At 51.6% G+C, this 22,655-nt stretch overlaps 2 protein-coding genes across 5 annotated transcripts in view; both read left to right on the top strand.

Annotated features, from left to right (window-relative positions):
- ATP6V0A1 (ATPase H+ transporting V0 subunit a1) overlaps window positions 1-16,348 on the top strand; it is a 52,346-nt gene extending 35,998 nt beyond the window's left edge. For 3 of the 4 annotated variants that reach the window (XM_006092363.3, XM_023756906.1, XM_006092361.3), the window contains exons 18-21: window positions 4,020-4,127; window positions 8,721-8,838; window positions 9,149-9,320; window positions 14,751-16,348. In XM_006092363.3, the coding sequence (XP_006092425.1) occupies window positions 4,020-4,127; window positions 8,721-8,838; window positions 9,149-9,320; window positions 14,751-14,844 (492 nt within the window). In that variant the 3' untranslated portion in view covers window positions 14,845-16,348. The remainder of the gene's footprint in view (window positions 1-4,019; window positions 4,128-8,720; window positions 8,839-9,148; window positions 9,321-14,750) is intronic. The other variant, XM_014458840.2, reaches the window with a different exon arrangement.
- Window positions 16,349-16,510: 162 nt separating this feature from the next.
- NAGLU (N-acetyl-alpha-glucosaminidase) overlaps window positions 16,511-22,655 on the top strand; it is an 11,172-nt gene continuing 5,027 nt past the window's right edge. The window contains 5 exon segments of the mRNA XM_006092357.3: window positions 16,511-17,106; window positions 20,640-21,756; window positions 22,527-22,567; window positions 22,570-22,617; window positions 22,620-22,646. Coding sequence (XP_006092419.1) covers window positions 21,374-21,756; window positions 22,527-22,567; window positions 22,570-22,617; window positions 22,620-22,646 — 499 coding nt within the window. The 5' untranslated portion in view covers window positions 16,511-17,106; window positions 20,640-21,373.

Raw genomic sequence — 22,655 nt, 5'->3', positions numbered from 1 at the left:
CTTTTGTTTTCTTCTCCCTTCCTCTTTTCTTCCCTTCACTATCAGGAAGGGCAACCTGTGGAGGCCCCAGTCAGCCCAACCCCGAGCCAACAGGGACTAGAGGCAGCAGCGGCTGCAACAGTGAGTGAATTTAAACCAACAAACCATCACATTTTGTGTAAAGAGGTGGCAAACAGTGCAGCAGAATTCTTGTTAACTATATTGAGAGCGTGGGACATGTGTGCTCTTGTTACTCATTGAGACGACAGAAAAGAGTTCCACCTCTTATGAGTAGATTCTGATATCATCTTTCCCCTTGGTCTACTAAGTTTCTATTCAGATATGTAAGTACAGTCATGGTTATGGAAGCAGAGTGGCTGTTGTACCCTCTCCGGGTCCCAATCATCTTAATCCAAGATGGCGCTCTTGGACCCATCCACTTTCATGTCTGTATTTTGTGACCATGTATTGGGTGATTTTTCAGCCCGGAGCAAGAGCATCTCTGTGATTCTTGATTTCCCGACACTTAAAGGTCTGCTTCCGAAGATGCTTGGACATTTGGCCCATTTTAGCTGTGACTTAGTCTCCTTCCATTGGAAGCTTATACATGTCTACCCTCACGTCCTCAGCTGTTCCAGTGAGAACTCCGCTCTGCCGTGTGTCTTGTGTGTCTTGCACATCTGGGGTAATAACCAGAGTCATCTCTGTTTTGATCTTTCCTTCTTCCAATACTAGCTTATAATTCAGTATCAGCAATTTGAATGTTAAGTATTTCAATATCTGTCCTTAAAAACATCACTTAACCAAAATCTTACAATGCCCTAATATTAAACTAGTACAATCTATTCTAAGTAATGAATCTATAGGATTTTTAAGGGTCACCAGTAGTGATCACTCATGTACTGTTGTGTTCTAGTAGCATTGTACTCCTTTAAAAGAAAATGAAATATTTAGATGGATAACCATTTCCTTCATTAGATGTCTCTGATCACTTTAAACTTTGAAAACTATGATCATCCTTCTAGAACTAGTCTAAGAGGGCTGATATTTTGAATAAGAAGATATTTTAATATTGCTACTTAAATTATTATCAAGTAGGAACTTTCTCTTTTCCTATAAGAAAAAAAAATATTAAAAACCCTTAAAATACAAACTATCCATGTATTTACATTCTTTCTATGGGCTCTCTTTCTGCTAGTCTTAATGTTTTTAAGGTGTGCTTCTGATGTATCAATCTTGATGCTTTTAAATCTGGCATCCTCTTCTTTCATACTATGCAAGTTAAAAGTCCCCAGTCTAGAAACCCCCACATTCATAGGGTCTTCTTAGCCCACTGGTTTTTTTAGCCAAACATCTGGAGAGCAGCCTAAAGGCATCAGGTTGATAACTCTCTAACAAGGACTCTGGATTCTTGACCCCAAGTGCTGAGGATATGACACGGATCTGTTTTTGTTCTGTTCTGTGTCTTCTTGGTTGTCTGTAAGCCTGTGTCACAGTTTAGTTTTTTTCTTCTTTCTGCTGGTGTGTGTGTGTCTCATCCCCCTTCCTAAAACTCTCATACCCTGTGTTCTGAAAGGACAGTCGCTAGTGTCTAGCTGGGAGGCTTAACCTGTCTGCCCCTTACTCTATCCTCTAGTGGGGGGAAGCTTCAGAACTGGCCTTCTGCTTTAGTGCCTTGAAGCCTGCCTCCTGTACCCTAGAACCCATCCCAGGAGTCCTCTCCTGTCACCCATGCCCTTCGTTGCCCTTTCAGTTCATCTTTTGAGGGTTGTCAGGTTCATACTTGTGTGACCTGGAGGTACCCAGGGCCTCAGTGGTTCCTGAATCTGACTTCATATCAGAATCACCTGGTGAACTTGACATCTGTTTTTTAGGGTATTAAAACAGTTAAGTGGAAGAAAAAATAAAAATGGTCTATAATCCTATGACCCAGAGAATCCCCTACTGACATTAAAAAATACAATTAAGGCAATAGGTGACCTTGGTTAGAAAATGCAAATAAGGGAACATTTGAGATCTTGCTCCCCAGCATATGTTGTCAGTTTGGCTCCAATAAAAATTTGGGGAGGGGAAAGAAAATGCAAATAATACTGAAAGCGAAAGCCTGCCTGTCCCCAGAACCCTTCTCCTCCTTCAGGATATTATTAACAGCATTTTACCTCCAAATTTCTATCATCTTCTGAGATAAGTGCATATGTGGATGTACATATATTTTTTGAGACACATCAGAATTGTGTTTAAACTGTAGCACTATTTTGTCCCTTGATTTATTAAGTTATTAAAAATTTAGTGTATCTTGGAGATTGTGTCATAGTTATTCTTACTCTTTTTTATAGTTGCCCAGCATTCCATAGGCCATTCTACTGAATCTGCTAAAATTATGTGATCACTTTCTTACTAATGGATGTGTTCATTGTTCCCAGTTCTTTGCTATTACAAGTAGCAATTCAGGGAACATCCTTGATAAAATTTCACACGCAAGTTCCCAATGGTGGGTGGGATTGGATTGCTGAGTCTCAAAGGGTGCATGCATTTTCAGTTTTGATAAACAATCAAAATGATTATACAGTTTGTACTTGAGGGTATATATTTTTAATATAGATTTCCTAGGTTCCACCCCAGACCTACTGAATTTGCACTTTCTGGGAATAGTATTTGAGAGTCTCTGTGTACTGAAGCGCAGCTTGCAAGGTGACTCTGATGCAATGGTTCTCTACCCAGCACGTGAGAACCGCTGCTAGGAGAGAGAGCATTTGTCCACACGGGGATCTGGTGGTCAGTAACTGAGAACAGGTGAAGGTGTGCATGGGGACTCCAAGCAGTTGTCCAAACCTGCTTACACATTGTGCTGCTTGCCCAGAAGGCCATTTTGCAGGAGAACAATCTTCCAACTCTTGCCTTGTTTGGTTCTCCAGACAGAAACCATACGAAGTGGTCCTAGGAGCTATTTCTTTTTTTAAAATATGTTTTTATTGGCTTTAGAGAGGGAGGGAGAGGGAAAGAGAAACATTGATCAGCTGCCTCCAGCATGCCCTCTACTGGGGATTGAGCCTGCAATCCAGGCATGTGCCCGGATTGGGAATCGAACCAGCGACTTTTGGTGCATGGGACTAGGCTCAACCAACTGAGCAACACCGGCCAGGGCCAGGGGCTGTTTCTTCAGCTCCTTTCACTCTGGGGCAGGTTAGCACTAATTAATATCGGTCAGACTTAGTCCCAGTTCTGCCTAGTTTCTGTAGCCACAGAGTCCTTTTGCCTGAATAAACCTAAACTTTCCCAAATCAGGTTGATGTAGAAATTCAGGTTCTAGAGACCCTACTGAAAACTATGCCTGGGAAGTGAGGAGAAGCCACACCCATCAGCATCTGCCCACATGCCCGGAAACAGTTGTTTTCACTCCAGAGTCCTCCACGGAAGGAAAGGAGCCTCTTTCTTTTTGTAAACTCAGTATCCTCTAGCAGGAAGCTGACGTACATGAAGCTTCTTTCCCTTCCCTTTGTTCCGGAGCAGAGGCCAGCACTAGCACATTTCTGGGAGAGGTGGCTGGAACTCTTGGGGCTCCTGTTGAAAGCTTATCAGACAGACCAGGTTACAATCGTCATGTCATTCCGTGCCCCTCCCTCTTACAAAGTCTACTCTTTAGTTCAGTTTCAAGAACACTTAGGCCATTGAAAGCTTTGCAGATAGAGCTACACTTGCTGTGAGAGTCTGTTCGTATTAAGCTTTTCCATTCAAGCAGGATTCTTAATTAGCATTGACCGAGGCAAGGTTGGTGTCTCTGGGTGCAGCAGACAGAACTGCATATTTCCTCCCATCAGGATGAGTTGGTAAATGCAGTTGGGGCTGGGGCTGGGGCACTGGTGGCTGGGGTGGGAACAGTGGTTTGTTTTTACTTAGCTGTTTGACCAGCTGGTTTTGCTTTTGTTGTTAGAATATGTACTTTTCTGAGGTTTGTATGTACTAACCATCGCCCTTCCCCACCTCACAAAATGTCATATTAAAGCCCAGGCAAATTCTACTCTTTCTGTTCATGTGTGTAGGGAACTGTCAACTTTGGTGGGATCAGGGTGGGCAACGGACCGACAGAGGAGGATGCTGAGATTATTCAGCATGACCAGCTCTCCACCCATTCAGAAGATGCAGAAGAGGTAAGATCCAGTGGTGTGGGCTTCCTCTCCTTCCACTTTGGGTCAGCCCTAGTCTGTGTCCCTAAGTGGCTTCGCTCCAGTCTTCTCCTTGAAAAGTGAAAATCTAATCCTAATGATCAGCCTGCCTTCTGGACCTCTCAGGGCACCTCAGCTTTTTCCGAGGGGCCCCGTAAACTCCAGGTGTTGCCGGCAGAGCCCACAGCAGTTTTTTCTGTTGTTCCACTTCTTAACTTCTGCATTGCATGCCGATCTCCATTACCAACTGCTCTCCTGGGCACCGAGGCAGAGTCGGCCCCAGCTTCCCAGCTCTTATTACCAGGAACACAGCCCACGCAGGCAGCATCTGCATCCCTTGCGCCTTCCAAGGATGCTTCCAGTTGGAACTGTAACCCCTGATGCTTTGGAAGTCCTGTCCCACCGAAGTGCTCTTATTGCAGAGGTTTCATTTGAGCCTTTTAAAAATGCCTACTTTTTATAGGGAGCGTGAAAAATGTTAGGCTAAGCTAGACTTTTCCTGCACCACCACCGCCAAGCTCAGCTTTTTAAAACTCACAGTCTTTGCCTAACCACTCATAGCACAAAGCCTCTGACCTTTTGGATCTCATCCATTCATTGTATTCTTTTTAAAGCAAATAGGAGTTGAGGACCCCGGGTGACTGGACTTTTTAGTCTGACTGACCACTTTCACTATGTGTATGACCTTTTAAAAAAGAAATTGCAAGGGTAGGGGTGCCTTTTAAAAATATGTCTTACTGCTCTGAATCCTGCTGATGTTGCTTTCCTGTATGCTGAGGAGGCTGCCTCCGACATGTTAGACCCACTTAACCTTACCCGTCCTCCCCACGAAGCAATGGTAGTCTTGTGTTCGTGACTTGACCTTGTGTGTGCCACGGCTTCCCACTAAGTGTAACTTTGTGTTTTCAAGCCTACCGAGGATGAAGCGGTAAGAAACAAGCTGCTTTGCCTTCATGTTTATCTGGGGCTTGTCTTCCCGTCCTTGTGATCACTTTGCTGACCCTGCTGCATCTGGGGGCCACACATGACACCCGCGTACCCTGCATCTCACTGGCATTTCTAACCAGTCCGTGAATCTGTGTTCTGAAAAAGCTCATCTCCATTAACTGCATCTCATGTGGGTCACCTCTGTCTTTGTTTCATTGACTTCGCTGATCTAATACCTCTGAGAATGGCTTTGTAAGGAGCTACAAGTAATGTCTACATTGGCATTCTTGAAGTGACTCCCCTTGGGGGTTAAATCCCATTGGCTTCTGCCTGCCTCTCCTGTGATGTTATGTATGGTCGCTCTGCCACTGGGAGTAGCTGTTTCCTCCCTGGTCCTCTGAGTGCTTATGAGTAAAGCTTCCCTTTCCTCCCTGTCTGAGATGCAGCCAGCCTCTTCCTGCTGCCCTCATCAGCTTGATGATGCTTGAAGTGACAGTTGCTGGACCCTCGCCTTGGGGTCAGCTCTACCTCTGTGTGACCCAGGTGGGAAGTAGCGTTCAAAAGGAGGCTTTGTCTCTTAGATGTATCCCAGTAAAAAAAACAACCCATCCGCGATATTAGCCACACACACAGCATCGTAACAGGGAATAGAAAGAAAGTTGGCGAAATGTTCAGGCTGCATCTGGAGAAGGCCTTCTAGCTCAGCAAGAATTCACTTAGCAAAATACAAGTTTGAAATCGGGTTTTTTAAAGGCCATGCTGCACTGTTTGCATCTTCCCCCCAAATTTCTCTCTGAAATACTTAGATCCATAAACCCTTCCCTTCCCTGGCTCTCCTGGTCTCTGTAAGGGGGCAGCTGATAGGAATGGGAAAAATCTCTGCTGTTTTGTGTAAAAACAGTGCTCAGCCTTCCTACAGGCTGAGAGGCTGCTGGCATCCAGGACCTTCGTGTTCCTCTGGACCGCTCATCTGTGCACAGTCTCTGGCTGGGCCGCCTGGAAGGGATGTGGGAGTGTGTTCCATGTTAGTGAGGAGCCCAGCCCCTCCCAGTAACATCTCCTCCGACAACACTGCTCTTCCTAAATGTCATACTAACTGAGCACCCAAATGCCATGGTCATTGCCAGAAAAGTCCTTATTTGTAGCCATGTCCCAGGGGAGTGAGCATTGAAACAAGATGGACTGTAATTCAGCTGCCCTAGTCTCTGGCCCCCCAGATCCCTAAGGGTTCTGGTTTTCATAGCTTCCTAAGTAGTCATAACACTTTATCAAACACATACACAGTTTAGTTTGCTACAGATAGATTTGGATAACTGTCACAGTTATCTAGAGATTTCAAACAAAACAGAATTCTTAAAAAATCCAGCCTACTTCTCCTAGAACTTCCCCAAATTGCTTGGCTGGGAAAACCTGTTTGCCGCATACAGGTCATTGCTCCAGCCCAGTGGGAGCAGTGGTCCCTCTCCTGGGGGGGCACTCAGTACAGTTGCAGACCAGGGCCAGGTCATGTGATTGTCTAGGAAACCTTTGAAGACTGTAGCCATTCAGCAAGGGTCAGTGGTACCTCTCCCTACTGTGTCATCTCATCAGGTGTGCTCATCCAACCCATCCATCCATCCAATCACCCTCCACGTGTCAAGCCTCTGTTCAATGCTACAGGAACTGAAAGAAGGAAAACACAGTCCTTGCCTTCAAGGAGCTCCCAAACAAATTGAGGAAACAGTCTGGGCGGTAGATGCTGTGATCATAGTGTGCCCAGGATGCTGTGGGAACACAGAAAGGGGGCACCTGAAAAACAGAGCGGGGGTGGGAAGAGGAGACCAGGAAAGGGCTCCCTAAGGAAATTATTGCTAAGCTTAGTCTCTGTGGAGCGAGAGGGAGATGCAGAACCATCAGTATGAATAGTTATCAAGACACAGAGGCCTGCAAGCCCATCACACTTAGGGATTAAACGGGTATTCAGCTTGGCTGAAGCTCAGAGTCAGGAGTTGGGGGACTCATGAGAGATAAGACTAGAGGTTGGCAGAAATGAGCCACAGATTGTTTGGACAACAGGGGCCATCAGAGGGTGGTGAAGCTGAAAGTGACCCAACAAATGTGATTGCTGAAGTGGAGATGTTAGAGGACATACTGGATTGGGGAGGGGGCACAGTCTGGAGGCATGGGGACCAGCTAGTCTGCTGTGAGTCAGGAAAAAATTGGGAGGCCTGGGAGAAGCAAGCATTTTCAGGGGGAGTTAGAAAGGAAGGGACCAATAGAGACTAAGAATGAAAAAGCTACAGGTCCCAGTCCCTTAGCGAAGACTGGCAGTCAAGATTGATTGGCAGGTTTGTATCCTGGGGGACGAGTAGTGACACCGTTAGACATGAGACATGGCCTGGGAGTGCATCTTGGTGGGGTCAGCCCCCTCTCTCCCTGCCCTCATGTGTTTGCAGGGCAGTTCTGGTGGACTCTGGGTGTGGAGTCCTGTGCGTCCTGAAAGACACTAGTGAAAAGTAGACTCTGACCAAGGGCAGGGCAGGCTGGGGAGTCCCTCTGCTCCTAGGGCTCTGGGCTGGGCTGTGGGGAGAGGCCCCCAGGATGGAACGACCTCCTGTTCTAGAGTAACTTGGTTTCTCCACCTGGGAGAGTGGGAGGCCACGCAGTGCACCGGGTGCTTCCAGAGCATCTGTATTCTTCCCCCTGAAAATGCTTGCTTCTCCAGAGCTTGCAAAGTCCTACATGTGAACTCCTGGAAGCTTGTTCCAGCCCCACCCCTTTATTCTGGAAATGATTTTGGATGTTGAAGGAAAACGGAGAAAGGGAGTGTGATGAAAACAGAAACAAAAACCAAATGATATTCTATCTGGTCTTAATCAACTGTCCAAGTAGGAATTGGTAAAACTTTTTTTTTTAATATGTTTTTATTGATTTCAGAGAGAGGAAGGGAGAGGGAGAGAGAGAGAGAGAAACATCAATGATGAGAGAGAATCATCCATCGGCTGCCTCCTACAGGCCTCCTACTGCGGATCAAGCCCACAACCTAGGCATGTGCCCTGCCCCGGAATCGAACCATGACCTCCTAGTTCATGGGTCAACACTCAATTACTGAACCTCACCAGCTGGGTGGAATTGGTAAAACTTTTGCTAAAATTTCCATGTCATCTTTGCAGAAGTCACACAAAAAAAGGAGGTTGGTTATCTTGAGTGCAGTAGTTTGTTAAGCTAATTAAGTGAAGTGACTGGAGGTTTAGGGCCTGACAACTGAGAGCCGGGGGGCTTCCTACTCCCCTGGCTTATTCACAGCGGTGTTCCCACTTGGGGACTTCACACACCAGCGGGTGGGAGTGGGCTAGGGAAGGTCCTTAAAGTCCGGAACGCCATTTTCTCCGAGCGCTCTCAACTTCACAGACTAGCCGGGAGAGAAAAACAGATGTGTTGAGAAGAATCTCATGGAGACGTAGTTCATTAAAATGTAGTGTATTGAGGGAAATGGGGGTGTCCCAGTTGGGGACTAAGCCAGGCAGGATTTCAGGGGATGGCATAGCTGAAGTCACCACTGGAGTTCAACACTGGGGGCTCCTGGCCCATGGAGCGCAAAGGGCCATGTGGCACAGCCCAGACTCCACACATCCCCCGCCTTACGTCTTCTCTCTGGCTTCCCCACCGCAGTTTGACTTTGGAGACACGATGGTGCACCAGGCCATCCACACCATCGAGTACTGCCTGGGCTGCATCTCCAACACCGCCTCGTACCTGCGGCTCTGGGCCCTCAGCCTCGCCCACGCACGTGAGTGTATTTCTCTCAGATCAAAAACGATGGCTTTCCCCCTCTCTGGGCACTCTCTCAGGTGGGCCTTAAAGAGAGTGGGAGTTACAAAAAGTTTCTGGGATTATTCAGACTCCAGAGTCCAGAGAGAATGATGTCCAGATGGGAGGGTCAGCGCTTTCGCCAGGTTAGCAATGCACAGTGGTCCCACTCAGGTCGTGGGAAGCCAGTATGCAAGGAGCACTCCAGGGGAGGGTGAGAGAGCAAAATGCAAGGCCCACAGCGCTGCTCACCGAATAAACCAGAGGTCGTGTCTCTCCCCTGTCCCCAGAGCTGTCGGAGGTGCTGTGGACCATGGTGATCCACATGGGCCTGAAGGTGAAGAGCTTGGCAGGAAGTCTGGCGCTGTTCTTCATCTTCATCGCCTTTGCCACCCTGACCGTGGCCATCCTCCTGATCATGGAGGGCCTCTCGGCCTTCCTCCACGCACTGCGGTTACACTGGTGAGGGGAGCGGCGGGGGGAGGCGATATGGGGACGTGTCCTTGGCTGCACCGAGGGCAGCTTTGCTCCTGTCCAGCATCCAGAGCACTAGGAAGTGTCTGCTTTCACATCATTACACCCAGGACCTATCTTAGGAGTGAGCTCCCGGAAATGCCCCCGATAAGCACAGCTCACTTTCAGAGCCTCCGGGGAGAATTCTCGGTGGGTGTTGTCAGGCGCCCTCTCCCTGCCTCTCACTCTGCAGTGGTCCTGATGGTAGCTTAGAAGATCTGCTGGGGTTTTATTTTTTGTTTGCTTGGGGTGTGTTTGCTCTGGCATAGAACTTTCTCCTGTGTGCAGAGCAACGAGAACAACTCTGGAATAGGTTCTAAGCCCAAGAAGATGCTGGAGCACAGTGTACCCCAGTTTTGTCCCCTGGTTCTGGCCTTGTGCCAGCATCTTTGAGGAGGACCCCTGACAGCTCGTGGAGGGGGGGGGGGGGGTCCTGCTTCCCTAGGGTGTATGTCAGTGCACCGAAGAAGCAGCTTCAGAAGGGCAGGTTTGAGGTGGGTTTGTTTTCTTTGATGTAGTTTGTGGCTCTTCATGGCCCTGCATGGGGAGGGAGCTCAGCCTAGGGAGTAGGAGAGCTGGAGTCTGGCCTGGACTGTGACTCCGTGACCTCAAAGTAGGGTTGCCAGATTCAGCAAACATTACAGAACACCTGTCAAATTTGAATTTCAGATCAACAGTGAATAGTTGGGTGGGATTTTGTCTTATAGTGTAAGTATTTTCCAAATGTGCATGGGACATACTTACACTAAAACTGTGTAGCCTGTGCTACTTCTGGCTACCCAGCCCCTTTGACTCTCCATTTCCTCCATTATGATCTGATTCTCCCTTTTTGGGTCTCAAACCCCAGTGGCTCTGGAAGCTCTGGACCCTCTCTCCACAGCAACACCTCCCCCATGTAAGCACACAGTTTTACCAGTTTAGGGGTCACAGATCCACTGACCCGACCTTAAGAACCCCTAGATGACATCATCTGTGGTGTTCATGACCTCACTGTCAGAGGGGGGCTTGGAATGTCTCTTTTCATCCAAACCTGAAGAAAACCCAGAATCTGAACCTGAAACCTCTTCTCTTCCCACCTTATCTTTGACTTTCCTCCTGGCCTTGTTGTAGCTGAGCCTCCTCAAGGATGCCACTGTTTGTTGTTCTAAATTGCAGAGGAGAAAAGTGAGGGGCATAAGGGGAGATGGGCTGGGACTTACCTTCCCTCATCAGCTCCTTTGGAGGAGTCTGTCCTGCTGGTTGGTGCACATGCTTTCTCAGTGCACAGCTGAGAAGCACCAGGGCTTCCCTCCTGCCTCACCCCCACCCCACCCCCGCCCGCCCCGCCCAGCTGCTGTTTACTGTGGAGCCAGGAGGTTAGGAGCTCCCCATGATTCAGACTGCGGGCCGCTCCCCTGTTCTTAGCTTATCAGCGTCCCCTCTCCCCAGCACACTTCCTCAGCCTCACGGTGTGAGGGAACGTCTATGTAGCCAGCCGGTGGTGACTCACTTTTTCTTGCGCTCTTGGCTTCCTTCCTTTCCTCTGTCTCCTGAGCCCTGGCCTTGAGGGAACAGTTACCACCCCACCGTGATTCCCAGGTGGGGAGCCTGCTGCCTCCTCCCGGGCGGGATGGGGCCCCGCGGTGCTGGGCCAGCACTGTTAGTTAGAGCAGTGAGCAGACGCACCACGACTCTAGTCGAGGAAGGTCGCCTGGGCTTGGGCCTGTCTCCAGAGTGAGCCCCCAGTTGGTGAAATTGTGTGTTATTGCCAGAGAACTACTTCTTCCTCAGGCTCATCGGTGGCCTTCGAGTGCCTCTGTCTCCCCACACAAATGAGCCCAAGGAAGTGACAGATGACAAGAGAGCAGGCTCCAGAATCACGCCTCCCTGGTCTAAAGTCCAGCTCTGCCCACACTGGCCGGCCGACCCCGAGGGAAGCACTTACCTCTCTGAACCTCCTTGTCTCTCATGCGGAGAGAGAGGATGAGGCTGCCAGGATTAAACGTGAAGGAATGTGCACACCAAGGGACTCACGGTGCCCTGGCACATCTAACCTGTTGTTCGGGTGCAGATCATGGCTGCCCTGCGTAAAAGTGGGGTGCCCTGTGGAAAGGGCACCTCCTTGTGGTAGCTTGTAAAGAAACTGCTTTTAGTCTGTTTAGAGAGAGGGGAGACCACTGGGTGGGAGGATAGGTGATACCATCTGAATGCCTCTCCGGTGTAGTTCGCAAGGAACAGGCTGGTCCACCACATTGCACTTGTGGGGTTTGGTAGTGGAAATATTGGGCAGAAGAGAAAAAACAGCGAAAACTCTTGCGCAGCAACGTTTCAAATCCCATCTTACTGAAGGCCTGTTTGGAGCTCATCCCTGCCTAGGGAATGGAATTGGTGCAGGTGCACCCCCTCCTGGCCGAATGTGGATGTGCTTCCAGGATGCCTGGGCAGCAGTTGTGGGTTGTGGCCACTCCTGAGGGGGCAACAGCTGGTCCTGCTGAGAATGGTGCAGGGACACGGTTGCTGTTTTTTCTGGTGCCCAGCCTGGACGTCGTCATACCTGTCACTCTACCCCTGGTATTCAGCTGGGTTCCTGATTCTGATGCAAGGACTGCCCCATTAGACAAGCTCTGGGTCTCTCCCGTGGGGACAAGAAGAAAAGCACACGATTCGATAACAGATGTAAACCACTAGTCTGAGGTCCGTGCAGGGTCAGAAGGAGGTGGGTGACATTTGAAGACAACAGTGAGCAGGTTAATGTGCCAGCCTGCCAGTTCCATCTCTGAGTCGTCTGTCCCTCTCTTTTCCCCCAACCCTATACAGTGGGTGGGCCTTCCTGTCACCCTAATTCGATGTCTTTTCTTCCTCCGGAAAGGCAAAGGCGGGATATGATTTGTTGTTAAAACTGTGGCCACTGAACTGCTTTTAGCAGAAAGACTGTTGCCCATGGCCTACCTTCTTCTCTAGCAGTATCCGCCTGTGTGTAGGTGTGCACACTTGCACACTCGCTGACTGCTTGATGGCTAATGGGACGGGACTGGGACCAGTTTGTGGTGAGGGATACAGTGGTGCCACAGCAGGACACCTTGGGAGAGCTGAGTGAATGGCTGGCTGCCCCAGAAGTAAGAGACCTGAAATGTGTCCCAGGCTGACATCACTGTCCGGACACTGGGACCATCAGACAGGCATGTGCTCCTGGCCCTGAGCTGCCCAGAGTGACAGAAAGGGCCAGAGCAGCAGCTGGGCCTAGAATCATCTTTCGGAAACTGCCTCCCCTCAGTCACACCCTGCCAGGAAAGGGAAGAGGCCCCGGAACCAGTCCCTTCACTCACTCCAGGAAACAGGTTTCCTGTTACACAGCAGGAGCCATCTCTCTCTGGACGCCCGGTTGTCCTCTGGGTCACAGGTGGCCTTTGCCAGGTGCTGAGCTGGAAGGGGTGATAGAGAAGCTCAGCCCACTGCCTGCCTGGGGCTTCCTCCCAACTGTGGTATTCTGAGGTGCGTTTTAGTGGCTTGGAGCATGGCTGGGCCTGGAGGCTCCTGAGCAGAGCCCCTAAGGAAGGAAGAACGGGCAGGGCGGGCCCCTGGGGCCCCCTTGCACCCTCACACAGAGAACTTCATGTTTGTACTTTCTCAGGAAGCACACGTTTCCCTGGTTTACAGGGAGAGGAGGGTGGGGAGACCGACAGGGAAACTGCTTTCCAGCTCTGTGCCAGGAGGTTGGGTGAGCTCACTGAGAAGGAGGGTGAAGTCAGGCTAGCCCAGAGGGGCCAGGATGTCTTTAAGTCACACAGAGGGATGGCAAGAGAAGGGTGGTGACCCCGTGGGTCTCTGAGAACGTCTCCCTTCACCCAGTTTGGAATCGGAATTGTTTGTGTGGTTAGCCGGCCAGGAGGTCGGAATTCTGATCCCTCCTGGGCCTGGAGGGGACTTGCCCACTATCTGGCTACATATTCTTGAATGAAAATGGGACGAGTCCATCTCTTTTCAGTTGTCCAGCAATCCCTTGCCATGTGCAGACACAGCCCACCCAACATGAAGAATGCAGACCTGACAGCAGTGGGCGCCCAGCAGGAACCTAGCTCCCTCCCCGCCACCTTCCCCAGTAGCAGCAACTGGCAGAAGGGCTTCTCAGGAGTGTTAGGATATGGGGCGGATCCAGTCCTGGTATGACTGACTTGGGTCCTGGATCCTGTTTTACCTGGGGCTTGGCCAGAGTCTGGGATGTTTGGGGACCTAGGCCCAGGCCCTGGAATGTGGGGCTGGGGGAGAGATGGCCTCACTGAACATTGTTCACCTCTTCTCCCCAGGTGTGGAGCTGAAAGCCCTGCAGTCAGTGCCCCAGCCAGCACCCCGAGGCTGAAGGGGCCTGAGGGCCTCTCAGTGCCACCTGCAGACAGTCCTCCTGGTTTACCTGCCCAGGCCACGCCCCACGCTTTCCTCTCTGCTAATTGCTCCCCTCTGGGTTTGGGGGAGGAGGAAGCCCTGTGTGTAAACTATTGCCCGCAGCCTGCCTCCCCCTGTCCTTGCTCCGGTTCTGGTGCCCCCAGGGTCACTCAGCCCCAGTGGAAACTATTCCTCAGGGCAGCTCTCCTTGGCTTTTCTAGCCTCTGAATCATGCATTTTTCTGCCCATATTTGGTGCTGATTTGGTTGCTGGGCAGCCATCCAGGGCGAGTTTGCAGGGGGAAGCCCGGCCAAGTGTTCACAGGATCGAGCTCCTCTTCCCCTCGAGTCCGTCTGATAGGGCCCCAGGGAGACGGGCAGGGATGGACGCCGAGCTGCCTGGGAAGGGAGTTGAAGCTCTGTTTTTCCTTTCAGTCCCCAAGAGAAGAATTCTTTCTCAGATGTTTTTGTAGTTGGAGCATATTTTTGCCATGGCTTTGAGGAGACTTCCCCTCCTGACTTCCCCCCTTTCCTGAGAATTTCCTCCCCTAACTCAAAAGCCTTGAATGTTCACTCCCAAGCCTCCCTTCTCCTTCCTCCCCACAAGGGAACAATAAGCAAGAAAACAGTGGTGCTCGCAGGGTTCCCGGGGCTGAATTCACAGCCGCTTGGGGCTTCCCTCAGAGGTCGCTGTGAGCCCTGCCAGGCGACGGCTGTTTGGGCTGTTAGAAACTCGTGCCGGCTGAACTTCTGCACATGGCCCTCTGCTCAGCAGGTCAGAGCAGGACTGAGGACACTGCTTGCTGAGGGCAGGCCCTGGGCTTCAGAGGCAGGGCTGTGTGCCCTAGGAGGAGGCCGAGTTCTGGGCTTGGGCTGGCAGAGGCAGCAGGAGGCAGAGGGCTTTCCCACGCTCACCTAGGAGAGTAAGGCTTCGGGGAGCGTGGTCGGGCATCTTTCTGGCCAGCTGTGAAATCCCAAAAAGTTTCTGTGGGATGATGACTTCCCTCTTCCTTTTCCCCAGGGTCGAGTTCCAGAATAAATTCTACAGCGGGACCGGTTTCAAGTTCCTACCCTTCTCCTTCGAGCACATCCTGGAAGGGAAGTTAGACGAGTGAGCCCGATGGGGACGTGTGCCCACTGCCCTCCCCCTCCCACTCCGTGGTGATAGCTGTGCTCCTCTCGCGTGTTGGTTGTGATCCCTGGATTCGGGGGCGTTTGTGTCATCCTTGCCACCCTCCCCCAGCTGCTTGTGAGATCCGGCCCTCCCTTGGGTCTCCTGCCTCCTCAGCTGTGCATATTGCAGTGTAGTGATCTAGAGAAGCTGGACTCTGGCTGTCACTCACACCACTGGGCACCAGCCTGCCCTCCATCTCCTCCGAGCCAGACCCTCCTCTCTGTCACCTGGTGGTGACTGTGTGCATTTCCATATGAGCCCAACGCCCAGGAGCACCTTCGCCATCCACACCCGGATTCTGAGTTTCTGCTCCTGCCATTCTAGTTACTGGTTGCGGTGGGGGTGCTCTTGGCACCCTTCCCTGGGGTTAGTAGGAGCAGATCCAGGAAGATGGTACTTATCTCCTCTGCCTCCCACCTCCGGTCTTCAGAGCAAAGACATTTGTTAATCAGGAATCCAGCTGGGCCACACTGTGCATGGCTTCTTGTCACCCCCAAGGGTCCCAGGGCACCCAACACCACCTCCCTAACCTCCACTCTATACTCAGACCTCTCCTCCTCCCTCCCAGAATCCCCTTCTTCTGCTCCCTCATTTGCATCCTGCATGATAGCACAGCTGGGAGAGACCCAAAACAGAGGGCCTGGCTAGCTGCTTCTCAGCCCATTCGAGGGCCCTGGCACTGACACGTCCTCTGGGCAGAGGGTTTAAATTGATGCTCTTCCTGGTGCAGACCAGGACCTTCCCCTACCCCCAAATCATGACTCTTGAGTGAAGGACGGTGATCGTCAAGGCTGGTTCTCTGGCAGGCCAGCCTTGCTCTGCCACTAGTGCCCCTCCCACTTCCACAGTGAGCCCAAGTGCGGGGAGTGAGGTCCTGGGCAGGGAGGGTCACTGTCATTTACCGTTTGCTGATGGGAGGCGACTGGCAGGGCTGCCAGGCATGTGGTTGTGAGAGCTGCACAGCCCTGCCTGTGAGCTGATGACGGCACCCCCGAGGGGCCGGCTCCGCTGTCACCCCCACACCAGCTGTGATCTTCGGGCCTTTTAAGCATGTGTTGACGCAGCAGCCCTGGCTGCTTCAGCTAAATTGATCCCGTCACTTTCAGTGGCCGAGATAATCCCCTGAATTGGCCAGGCCCTTGCCCTCTTCCTCCCTGACTTTCCTGAGGGAGCTACTTAGAGCTGCTCACTCAACCCTCCCAAGCGCGGCTGGCCTGGGTGTGGCCACCTGCCCCAGCCGCCCCAGGCGCACCATGTGCTGGCCAGTGTGACCTGACCCAGACCTTGTGCAGAGCCCCTCCCCTGTGGTCCCCATGGTTTACATGATGTGATGATCTTCGTTCTGTTGACAGCAGGGCTTGAAGTAGAGTTCTCTGTGTAAGGAACCCTGCCCAAGGCCCTTCTGTTCAGACATTCCTGTGCTGAATAAAGTGTGTTTGAGTCTACAGAGGGAGGCTGGCTGTCTCTGTACCCACAGCCCCTGCTTCGCACACTCTCCCCCGCCCTCCTCCAGCATTTCTGCTTCTCTGATCAAAGGCCACAGCTACCCAGGCCCTGACCAGGCAGTAAGTTTGAAATTCTCGCCTTATCTCAAGTTTCACAGGCACCTTCCCCCTCGCATGAGCCAAGGCAGCTTTGCAGGCACTACCCATGATGGGGAGGGGTCTTAGGAACCCGGCTTCGCCTCCCCTTCACACACTACACCCCCAAACAGCAGAGGGTCGTGGGGGTCTGGGCATCTGCCCTCTCCCTCTTTTCCAGTTGTGCTCTTCGGGGCTCAGCAGCCTGGCTGTTTTGAGCCCTGATGCCCTTGGCCTTGGTGTAAATGGAGGCTCAGCATGTGGTTTGGGGCAGCTGGAGAATGTGAGGTGCTGAGGTAGGCAGGTGGCTGAAGAGCCTGCAGACTGTCCAGGCAGGCGGGGTGGGCAGGGAGGGCACCTCTCCCTCCTCACTGCCATGTAAGGCATCCACATTCTTTCCCAGTGCCCTCCCTCCCGGGGCCTCCGGAGCAGGGGCTGCGCAGGAATTCGAGCAGCAGGCTGACAACTGCGGCTCCGGGAGGGGCAGGAAACCCCTGTTCATTTCATGTTCCTGTCCCCCCAGCCTCAAACCCTCTCCTTCCTAACAGGCCAGCTGCCCTGGAATAGGCCCTGGGTGCAGCACCTCCACCCGTCTCCTCCGAAAGTCCAGAGTGGAAATTCAGGTAAATGAGCTCTTTTAGCCTCTGCTCTGTTACTGACTCAAAAAGGGAGGCCTAACTGAAATAGATATTTGGGTGCTGGCTGGGTAGCTGAAGTGGTTAGAGCATCGTCCTGATACACTAAGGTTATGGGTTCGGTCCCAGATCAGGACACATACAAGAATCAATCAATGAATGCATCAATAAATGGAACAACAAATTGATGTTTCTCTCTCTTCCTCTCTCTAAAATCAACAAATAACTTTTTATAAATAAGTAAAATAGATATTTGGAATCAATGGAATAGAATTGAAATTGAGAGTCCAGAAATAAACCTTAATATTTATGGTCAATTGATTTTTTTTTTTTTTAGAATTTTTATTATTTTTTTTTAATTTCAGAAAGTGAGGGATAGGGAGAGAAAGATAGAAACATCAATGAGAGAATCACTGATCAGCTGCCTCCTGCACGCCCCATACTAGGGATTGAGCCCGCAACCTGGGCACTTGCCCTTGACCAGAATCAAACCTGGGACTCTTCAGTCTGCAGGCCAACCCTCTATCCACTGAGCCAAACCAGGTAGGGCATCAGTTGTTTTTCAACAAAGGGGCCAAGAAAATCCAAAAGAACGGGGAAAGAACAGTCTTTTCAACAAATAGTACTAGTACAACTGGGTATCCACATGTAAAAAAACAAATTTGGACCAGGACCCCACATTATGTACAAAAGTTAACTCAAAGTGAATCACGGACCTAAATGTAAGAGTTAAAACTAAACTCTTAAGAGGAAATCACGAGTCTTCATGCTGACCTTGGGCTAGGCAATGATTTTTAGATATGACAGCGAAAATAACAAATGATGAAGATAAGTTGGGCTTTAGGAAAATTAAAAAATGTTTTGGTTCAAAGGGAAAAATAAAGACATTCACACTAGGAGACAATATCTGCAAATCATACAGTTGACCCTTGAATAATGTGTGTGAACTGCAGGGGTCCACTTATACTTGGGGGTTTTTTTGTTGTTGTTTTTTTCAGTAAATATGCAGTCAGCCCTCTATGTCCCCAGGCTGAATGGCCAGTAAGCCCATGAAAAAATGATCAACATAATTAGTCATTAGAGAAATGCAAATCAAAACCATGAGGAGATACCACCTCACATCCACTAAAAAGGGTTATAAAAACGTTAATGACAAGTGCCAGCAAGGATGTGGAGTAATTGGAACTCCTACTCCCTGCTGGTAGGAATGTAAAATGGAAAGCAGTCTGGCAGTTCCTCAAAACGTTAAACAGAAGTAATATAAGACCCAGCAAGTTGACTCCTAGGTATCCACTGAAGAAAAATGAAAAGATGCGCACGCAGACTTGTACACAGTGTTCATAGTAGCATTTTTCATGGTAGCCCCCCAATGGAAACAACCCACATGTCCATCAGTTGGATAACAAAGGGCAGTCTATCCATATAATAGGTATTAACCTACAATAAAAAGGAATAAAGTGCTGCTACTTGCAACACTATGAATGGACCTCAGAAACAGGATGCTAAGAAACAGGACACAAGACCACATCATATGACTCCATTTCTGTGAAGTAGGCAAATCTATAGAGACAGAAAGCAGATGGGTAATTGCCTAGGACTGGCGGCTGGATGCATTTGGGGGCAGGATTAAAATAGGAGATCCCCTTCTCATGGAATCCCTGGATGCCAGACATCTGCTGAGTGAGTCTGTGCCCTGACCAGTGAATGCCCCTCATCTTGCGGTCCTAGAACCAGCATGGAAAGGGTGGCTTTGGGCCTGCTCAGTGCTATAAAGATGGGACAATTCCATCACCACCTTCAGGACCCACTCTCTGTCCGATTCATTGGGGACCTGGGTGGACTGTGCCTCTTTCTGTCCCAGGAGCCCTGGACAGAAGGGGCACTGGAGCTCCCCTCAGATCCAAGAGACCTGGCTGCCTTCCCAGCTCCCTGGCCTACCCAAGGCATGTCCTAGGCATTGGCTGCTCCCTGGTGGCCAGACCGGGAAGGACTCATTCCTCCTGGCTGGCAACGTGAGTGCGATCCTAGCTGGGCTGTGACAGGCAACTGGATTGGCTGGGCATTATCCTGGGGCACATAGGCAGAGGGGCCAGGAACAGAAGAGGACATGATGAGATGGAGAGAGGAGAGCCAGGCCTACTTGTTTCACACACATTAATTGAAAAAGTAAAGTCCTCCCACCCCCAGCATCCTAGTACTCCATGGGAGGCAACCACTGTTTTCATAGCCTTTAAAAAAAGATGCACACAACCCTAGCAGGTTGCTCAGTGGTTAGAGCATTGGCCCACAAACTGAAGGGTTGCGGGTTCAATTCTGATTAAGGGCATATACCTCGGTTTCAGGCTTGTTCCTTGGCCCCAGTCGGGGACGTATGGGAGGCAACCAATCTGTCTCTCTCATATCCACATTGATGTTTCTCTGCCCCCCTTCCACTGTCTCTAAAAAAAAACACAAAAATTATTGAAAAATATATCCTCAGGTGAGGATTAACAACAACAAATAAAAAATACCCACACAAATGCGAGTGTACTATATCCACTGGTTTGACCATTTGCAGAACATTCCAAATCATTAACACATCTTCCTCATTTTTCAGTAAATGCTTAACAGTTCATACTTAAATTTCTTCAATCAGCCCCCTCCTGTTGTCAAAGAGCTCCCAGCCTGACGGGGAAGATGAGAAAAGAGTGTGACACGCTTGGAGCCATCCCTGAAGCTCCTCCCCAGCATCTACGAACTCAGGCGTTAAATGTACTACCAACCCCTGGATGGTGTCCCCAATCTACTGCCCCCACCACCACCACTCTGGGTGAATCCAGACCCCACAGAGAGCCCCAACTCCCCCACCCACGTGTTCCCTGAGATCCAGAAATGCCAGTCAAACAGGTCCAGGCAGGCGGAGAACCTGACAAGGCTCACCTGGAGAAAGGGGTGTCCAGAGGGAAAATGGGGTGCGAGTGAGGGATGCTGGAGAGGAGTGGAGAAGGGCCTGGGCGGAGGTGTTGCAGGCTGTAGCCCCCTGAGAGCACATCTCTCCGGGCCGGTCTTGGAAGTGCTCCCTGAGAAAGGCTGAACCTTTTCACACCAGGAACTGAGTGAGCAGGGGCTGCACCTCCTGAGAGCTGCTCAGAGCCAGGAGCAAGGCAGGGCCTGCAGCTGTGTCTGGAGCCGGGGAGCCGGCAAGCCCACTGGACTCCCTTGTTCTTTTTCAGTCCAGACTCCAGACTCTCTGGATTGGCAATCCTCCTCTGCTCCCTTTCCTGTCCCTAAAGGCCTGACATTCTGGAAAAATCTACACCTGTCTCCAAAAGGATTCAAAATCCTGTTAGAAACAGTTTTTCTAAAGGCCCCACCACAAAGCCCCACTCAACCCCTCCCTGCCAGAGAGGCAGCCTGAAAAGTAGAGGCACTTGGGCAATAGCGGCCAGAAGGCTGGTCTCGGGAGTTCCGGTTCTAGTCCCAGACCTGCTCTCCTACCGCTATTGGCCTCGTCTGAGTCATTTCCTTTCTCTGGCCCTCAGTTCCCCAATATGTAAAATGAAGATAACGCCTTAAGGATCCCAGAAGAGACCTCGCATGTCCACCAGGCCCTGCCCCGCCGCCAGCCCACGCTCCATGGCCCACTGCCCCTCCAGCTTTGTGCACGCTCTGTTAATTCCTCAAACCTGCCCAGCTCCTCCATTATCCTTCGGGGATCTTCATATACACATTGTCTCTGCCTGGGGTGCTTCCCCTGTCTCTTCTGCTAGTCGATCCCAATGAACTCGGATTAAACATCACTTCCTTTTGGAAGAAGCCTTAGGCTGGGCGCCCTTACATTTCTTCACACCATCACAGCTAATGTAAGTCTTCCCTAAGTACTGCCCATGGTTTCTAGGTCCCCCGGAGAGGGGTGGCGTGCCTGGTACTAAACAAACTCCGCATATTTACTGGGTGTTTGGATGAACGGGAGGAAAGCGATTCGCGTGTGAAAGCGCGTCGGGTCTGAAGACGCCCGTGAAGGATCGCGGGTCACACCGGCTCCAGGCTCCCGAGGTTGCCGGGGTCACGCGCGCCGGCACCACGAGCGGTCAGCAGACACCCTCGGGCGGCGTCTGGGACCCGGAAGCCGCTCTCCCGGCTGCCCGCGGTGTTTTGCTTTCGGTTCCACGTGACCTGAGACTCGCCGCGGATTGGGCCCGGGGCGCCCCGCCCCCCGGGCCCGAGTCCCGAATAGGTTTCCCGCGGGACCGCGGCCGGGTGGAGACCGCGGACCATGCAGGCGGCGGCAGCGGCCGCGGCGCTGGGGTTCCTGCTCCTGCTCCTGGCGGGGGCCTCGGCCGGGGACGAGGCCCGAGAGGCGGAGGCCGTGCGGGCGCTGCTGGCCCGACTGCTGGGACCCGGGCCGGCGGCCGCCTTCTCGGTGTCGGTGCAGCGCTCCCTGGCGGCCGAGTCCGGCCTGGACACCTACCGCCTGAGCGGCGGCGGCGGGGCGCCAGTGCGGGTGCTCGGCTCCACGGGCGTGGCGGCCGCCGCCGGCCTGCACCGCTACCTGCGCGACTTCTGCGGCTGCCACGTGGCCTGGTCGGGCTCTCAGCTGCACCTGCCGCAGCCGCTGCCCGCCGTGCCCGACGAGCTGACCGAGGCCACGCCCAACAGGTACCGGCGGGACCGCCCGTCGGCCCCCCTGCAGCTGCCTCCAGCCTGCAGCCCGCGCTCACCTGGCTGCAGTCCCGCCCCACCCCAGCGCCACGCTGGTAGGAAGCGCTAGCCCTTGGGTACCTCTGGCTTCAGATCCCCGCTCTGCCTTGTCCAACTAACAAAAACAATCTAGGCTTTGGCTGGAAAGACATGATAAGGATTTATTCAAGGGTCTTAGAACCGGAAACACAACGAAGCAATAGTTAGAGTGTTCCCAAGAAGAAAAAAACTGAGTTCTTATAGTAAAAAGTACATTCTTCCGCGATCAGACGAGATCGGAAGCATTCAGGGTGGTATGGCCCTAGATGTAAAAGGTACATTCTTGAAAAGAATCAGCTTGCATTCTTTTTTTAAAATGTTTTTAACATATTTTTACTGATTTCAGAGAGGAAGGGAGAGAGATAGAAACATCAATGATGAGAAAGAATCATTGGTCAGCCCGGGCCTGTGCCCTGACCGGGAATCACACTGCGACCTCCCGGCTCATATGTGGATGCTCAACCACCGAGCCCCACCGGCTGGGCTCACCTCGCATTCCTACCTCTTAGCTCTGCCCGGGGGATCCCCACGTGAAGCAGTAGAGAGACCACATTTGGAACCCCTCCCTCTGGGCTAGATCTGGGAGGCGGGCGGGCCTTCTGGAGCTCTTCCAGGACGATGGATGTCAGGGGAGAGGAACATCCTTTTTGCGCTGAAGGACACACCCCAGCTCATGCCCCTGCCCACAGGTACCGCTATTACCAGAACGGGTGCACCCACAGCTACTCCTTCGGTGGGGGGACTGGGCCCGCTGGGACAGAGATTGACTGGATGCACTGAACGCATCAACTTGGCACTGGCCTGGACGGCCAGGAGGC

This window comes from Myotis lucifugus, unplaced genomic scaffold, assembly GCF_000147115.1.
Source record: "Myotis lucifugus unplaced genomic scaffold, Myoluc2.0 scaffold_100, whole genome shotgun sequence".
NCBI lineage: Eukaryota > Metazoa > Chordata > Mammalia > Chiroptera > Vespertilionidae > Myotis > Myotis lucifugus.
This window is presented reverse-complemented; position numbering and strand designations above follow the sequence as displayed.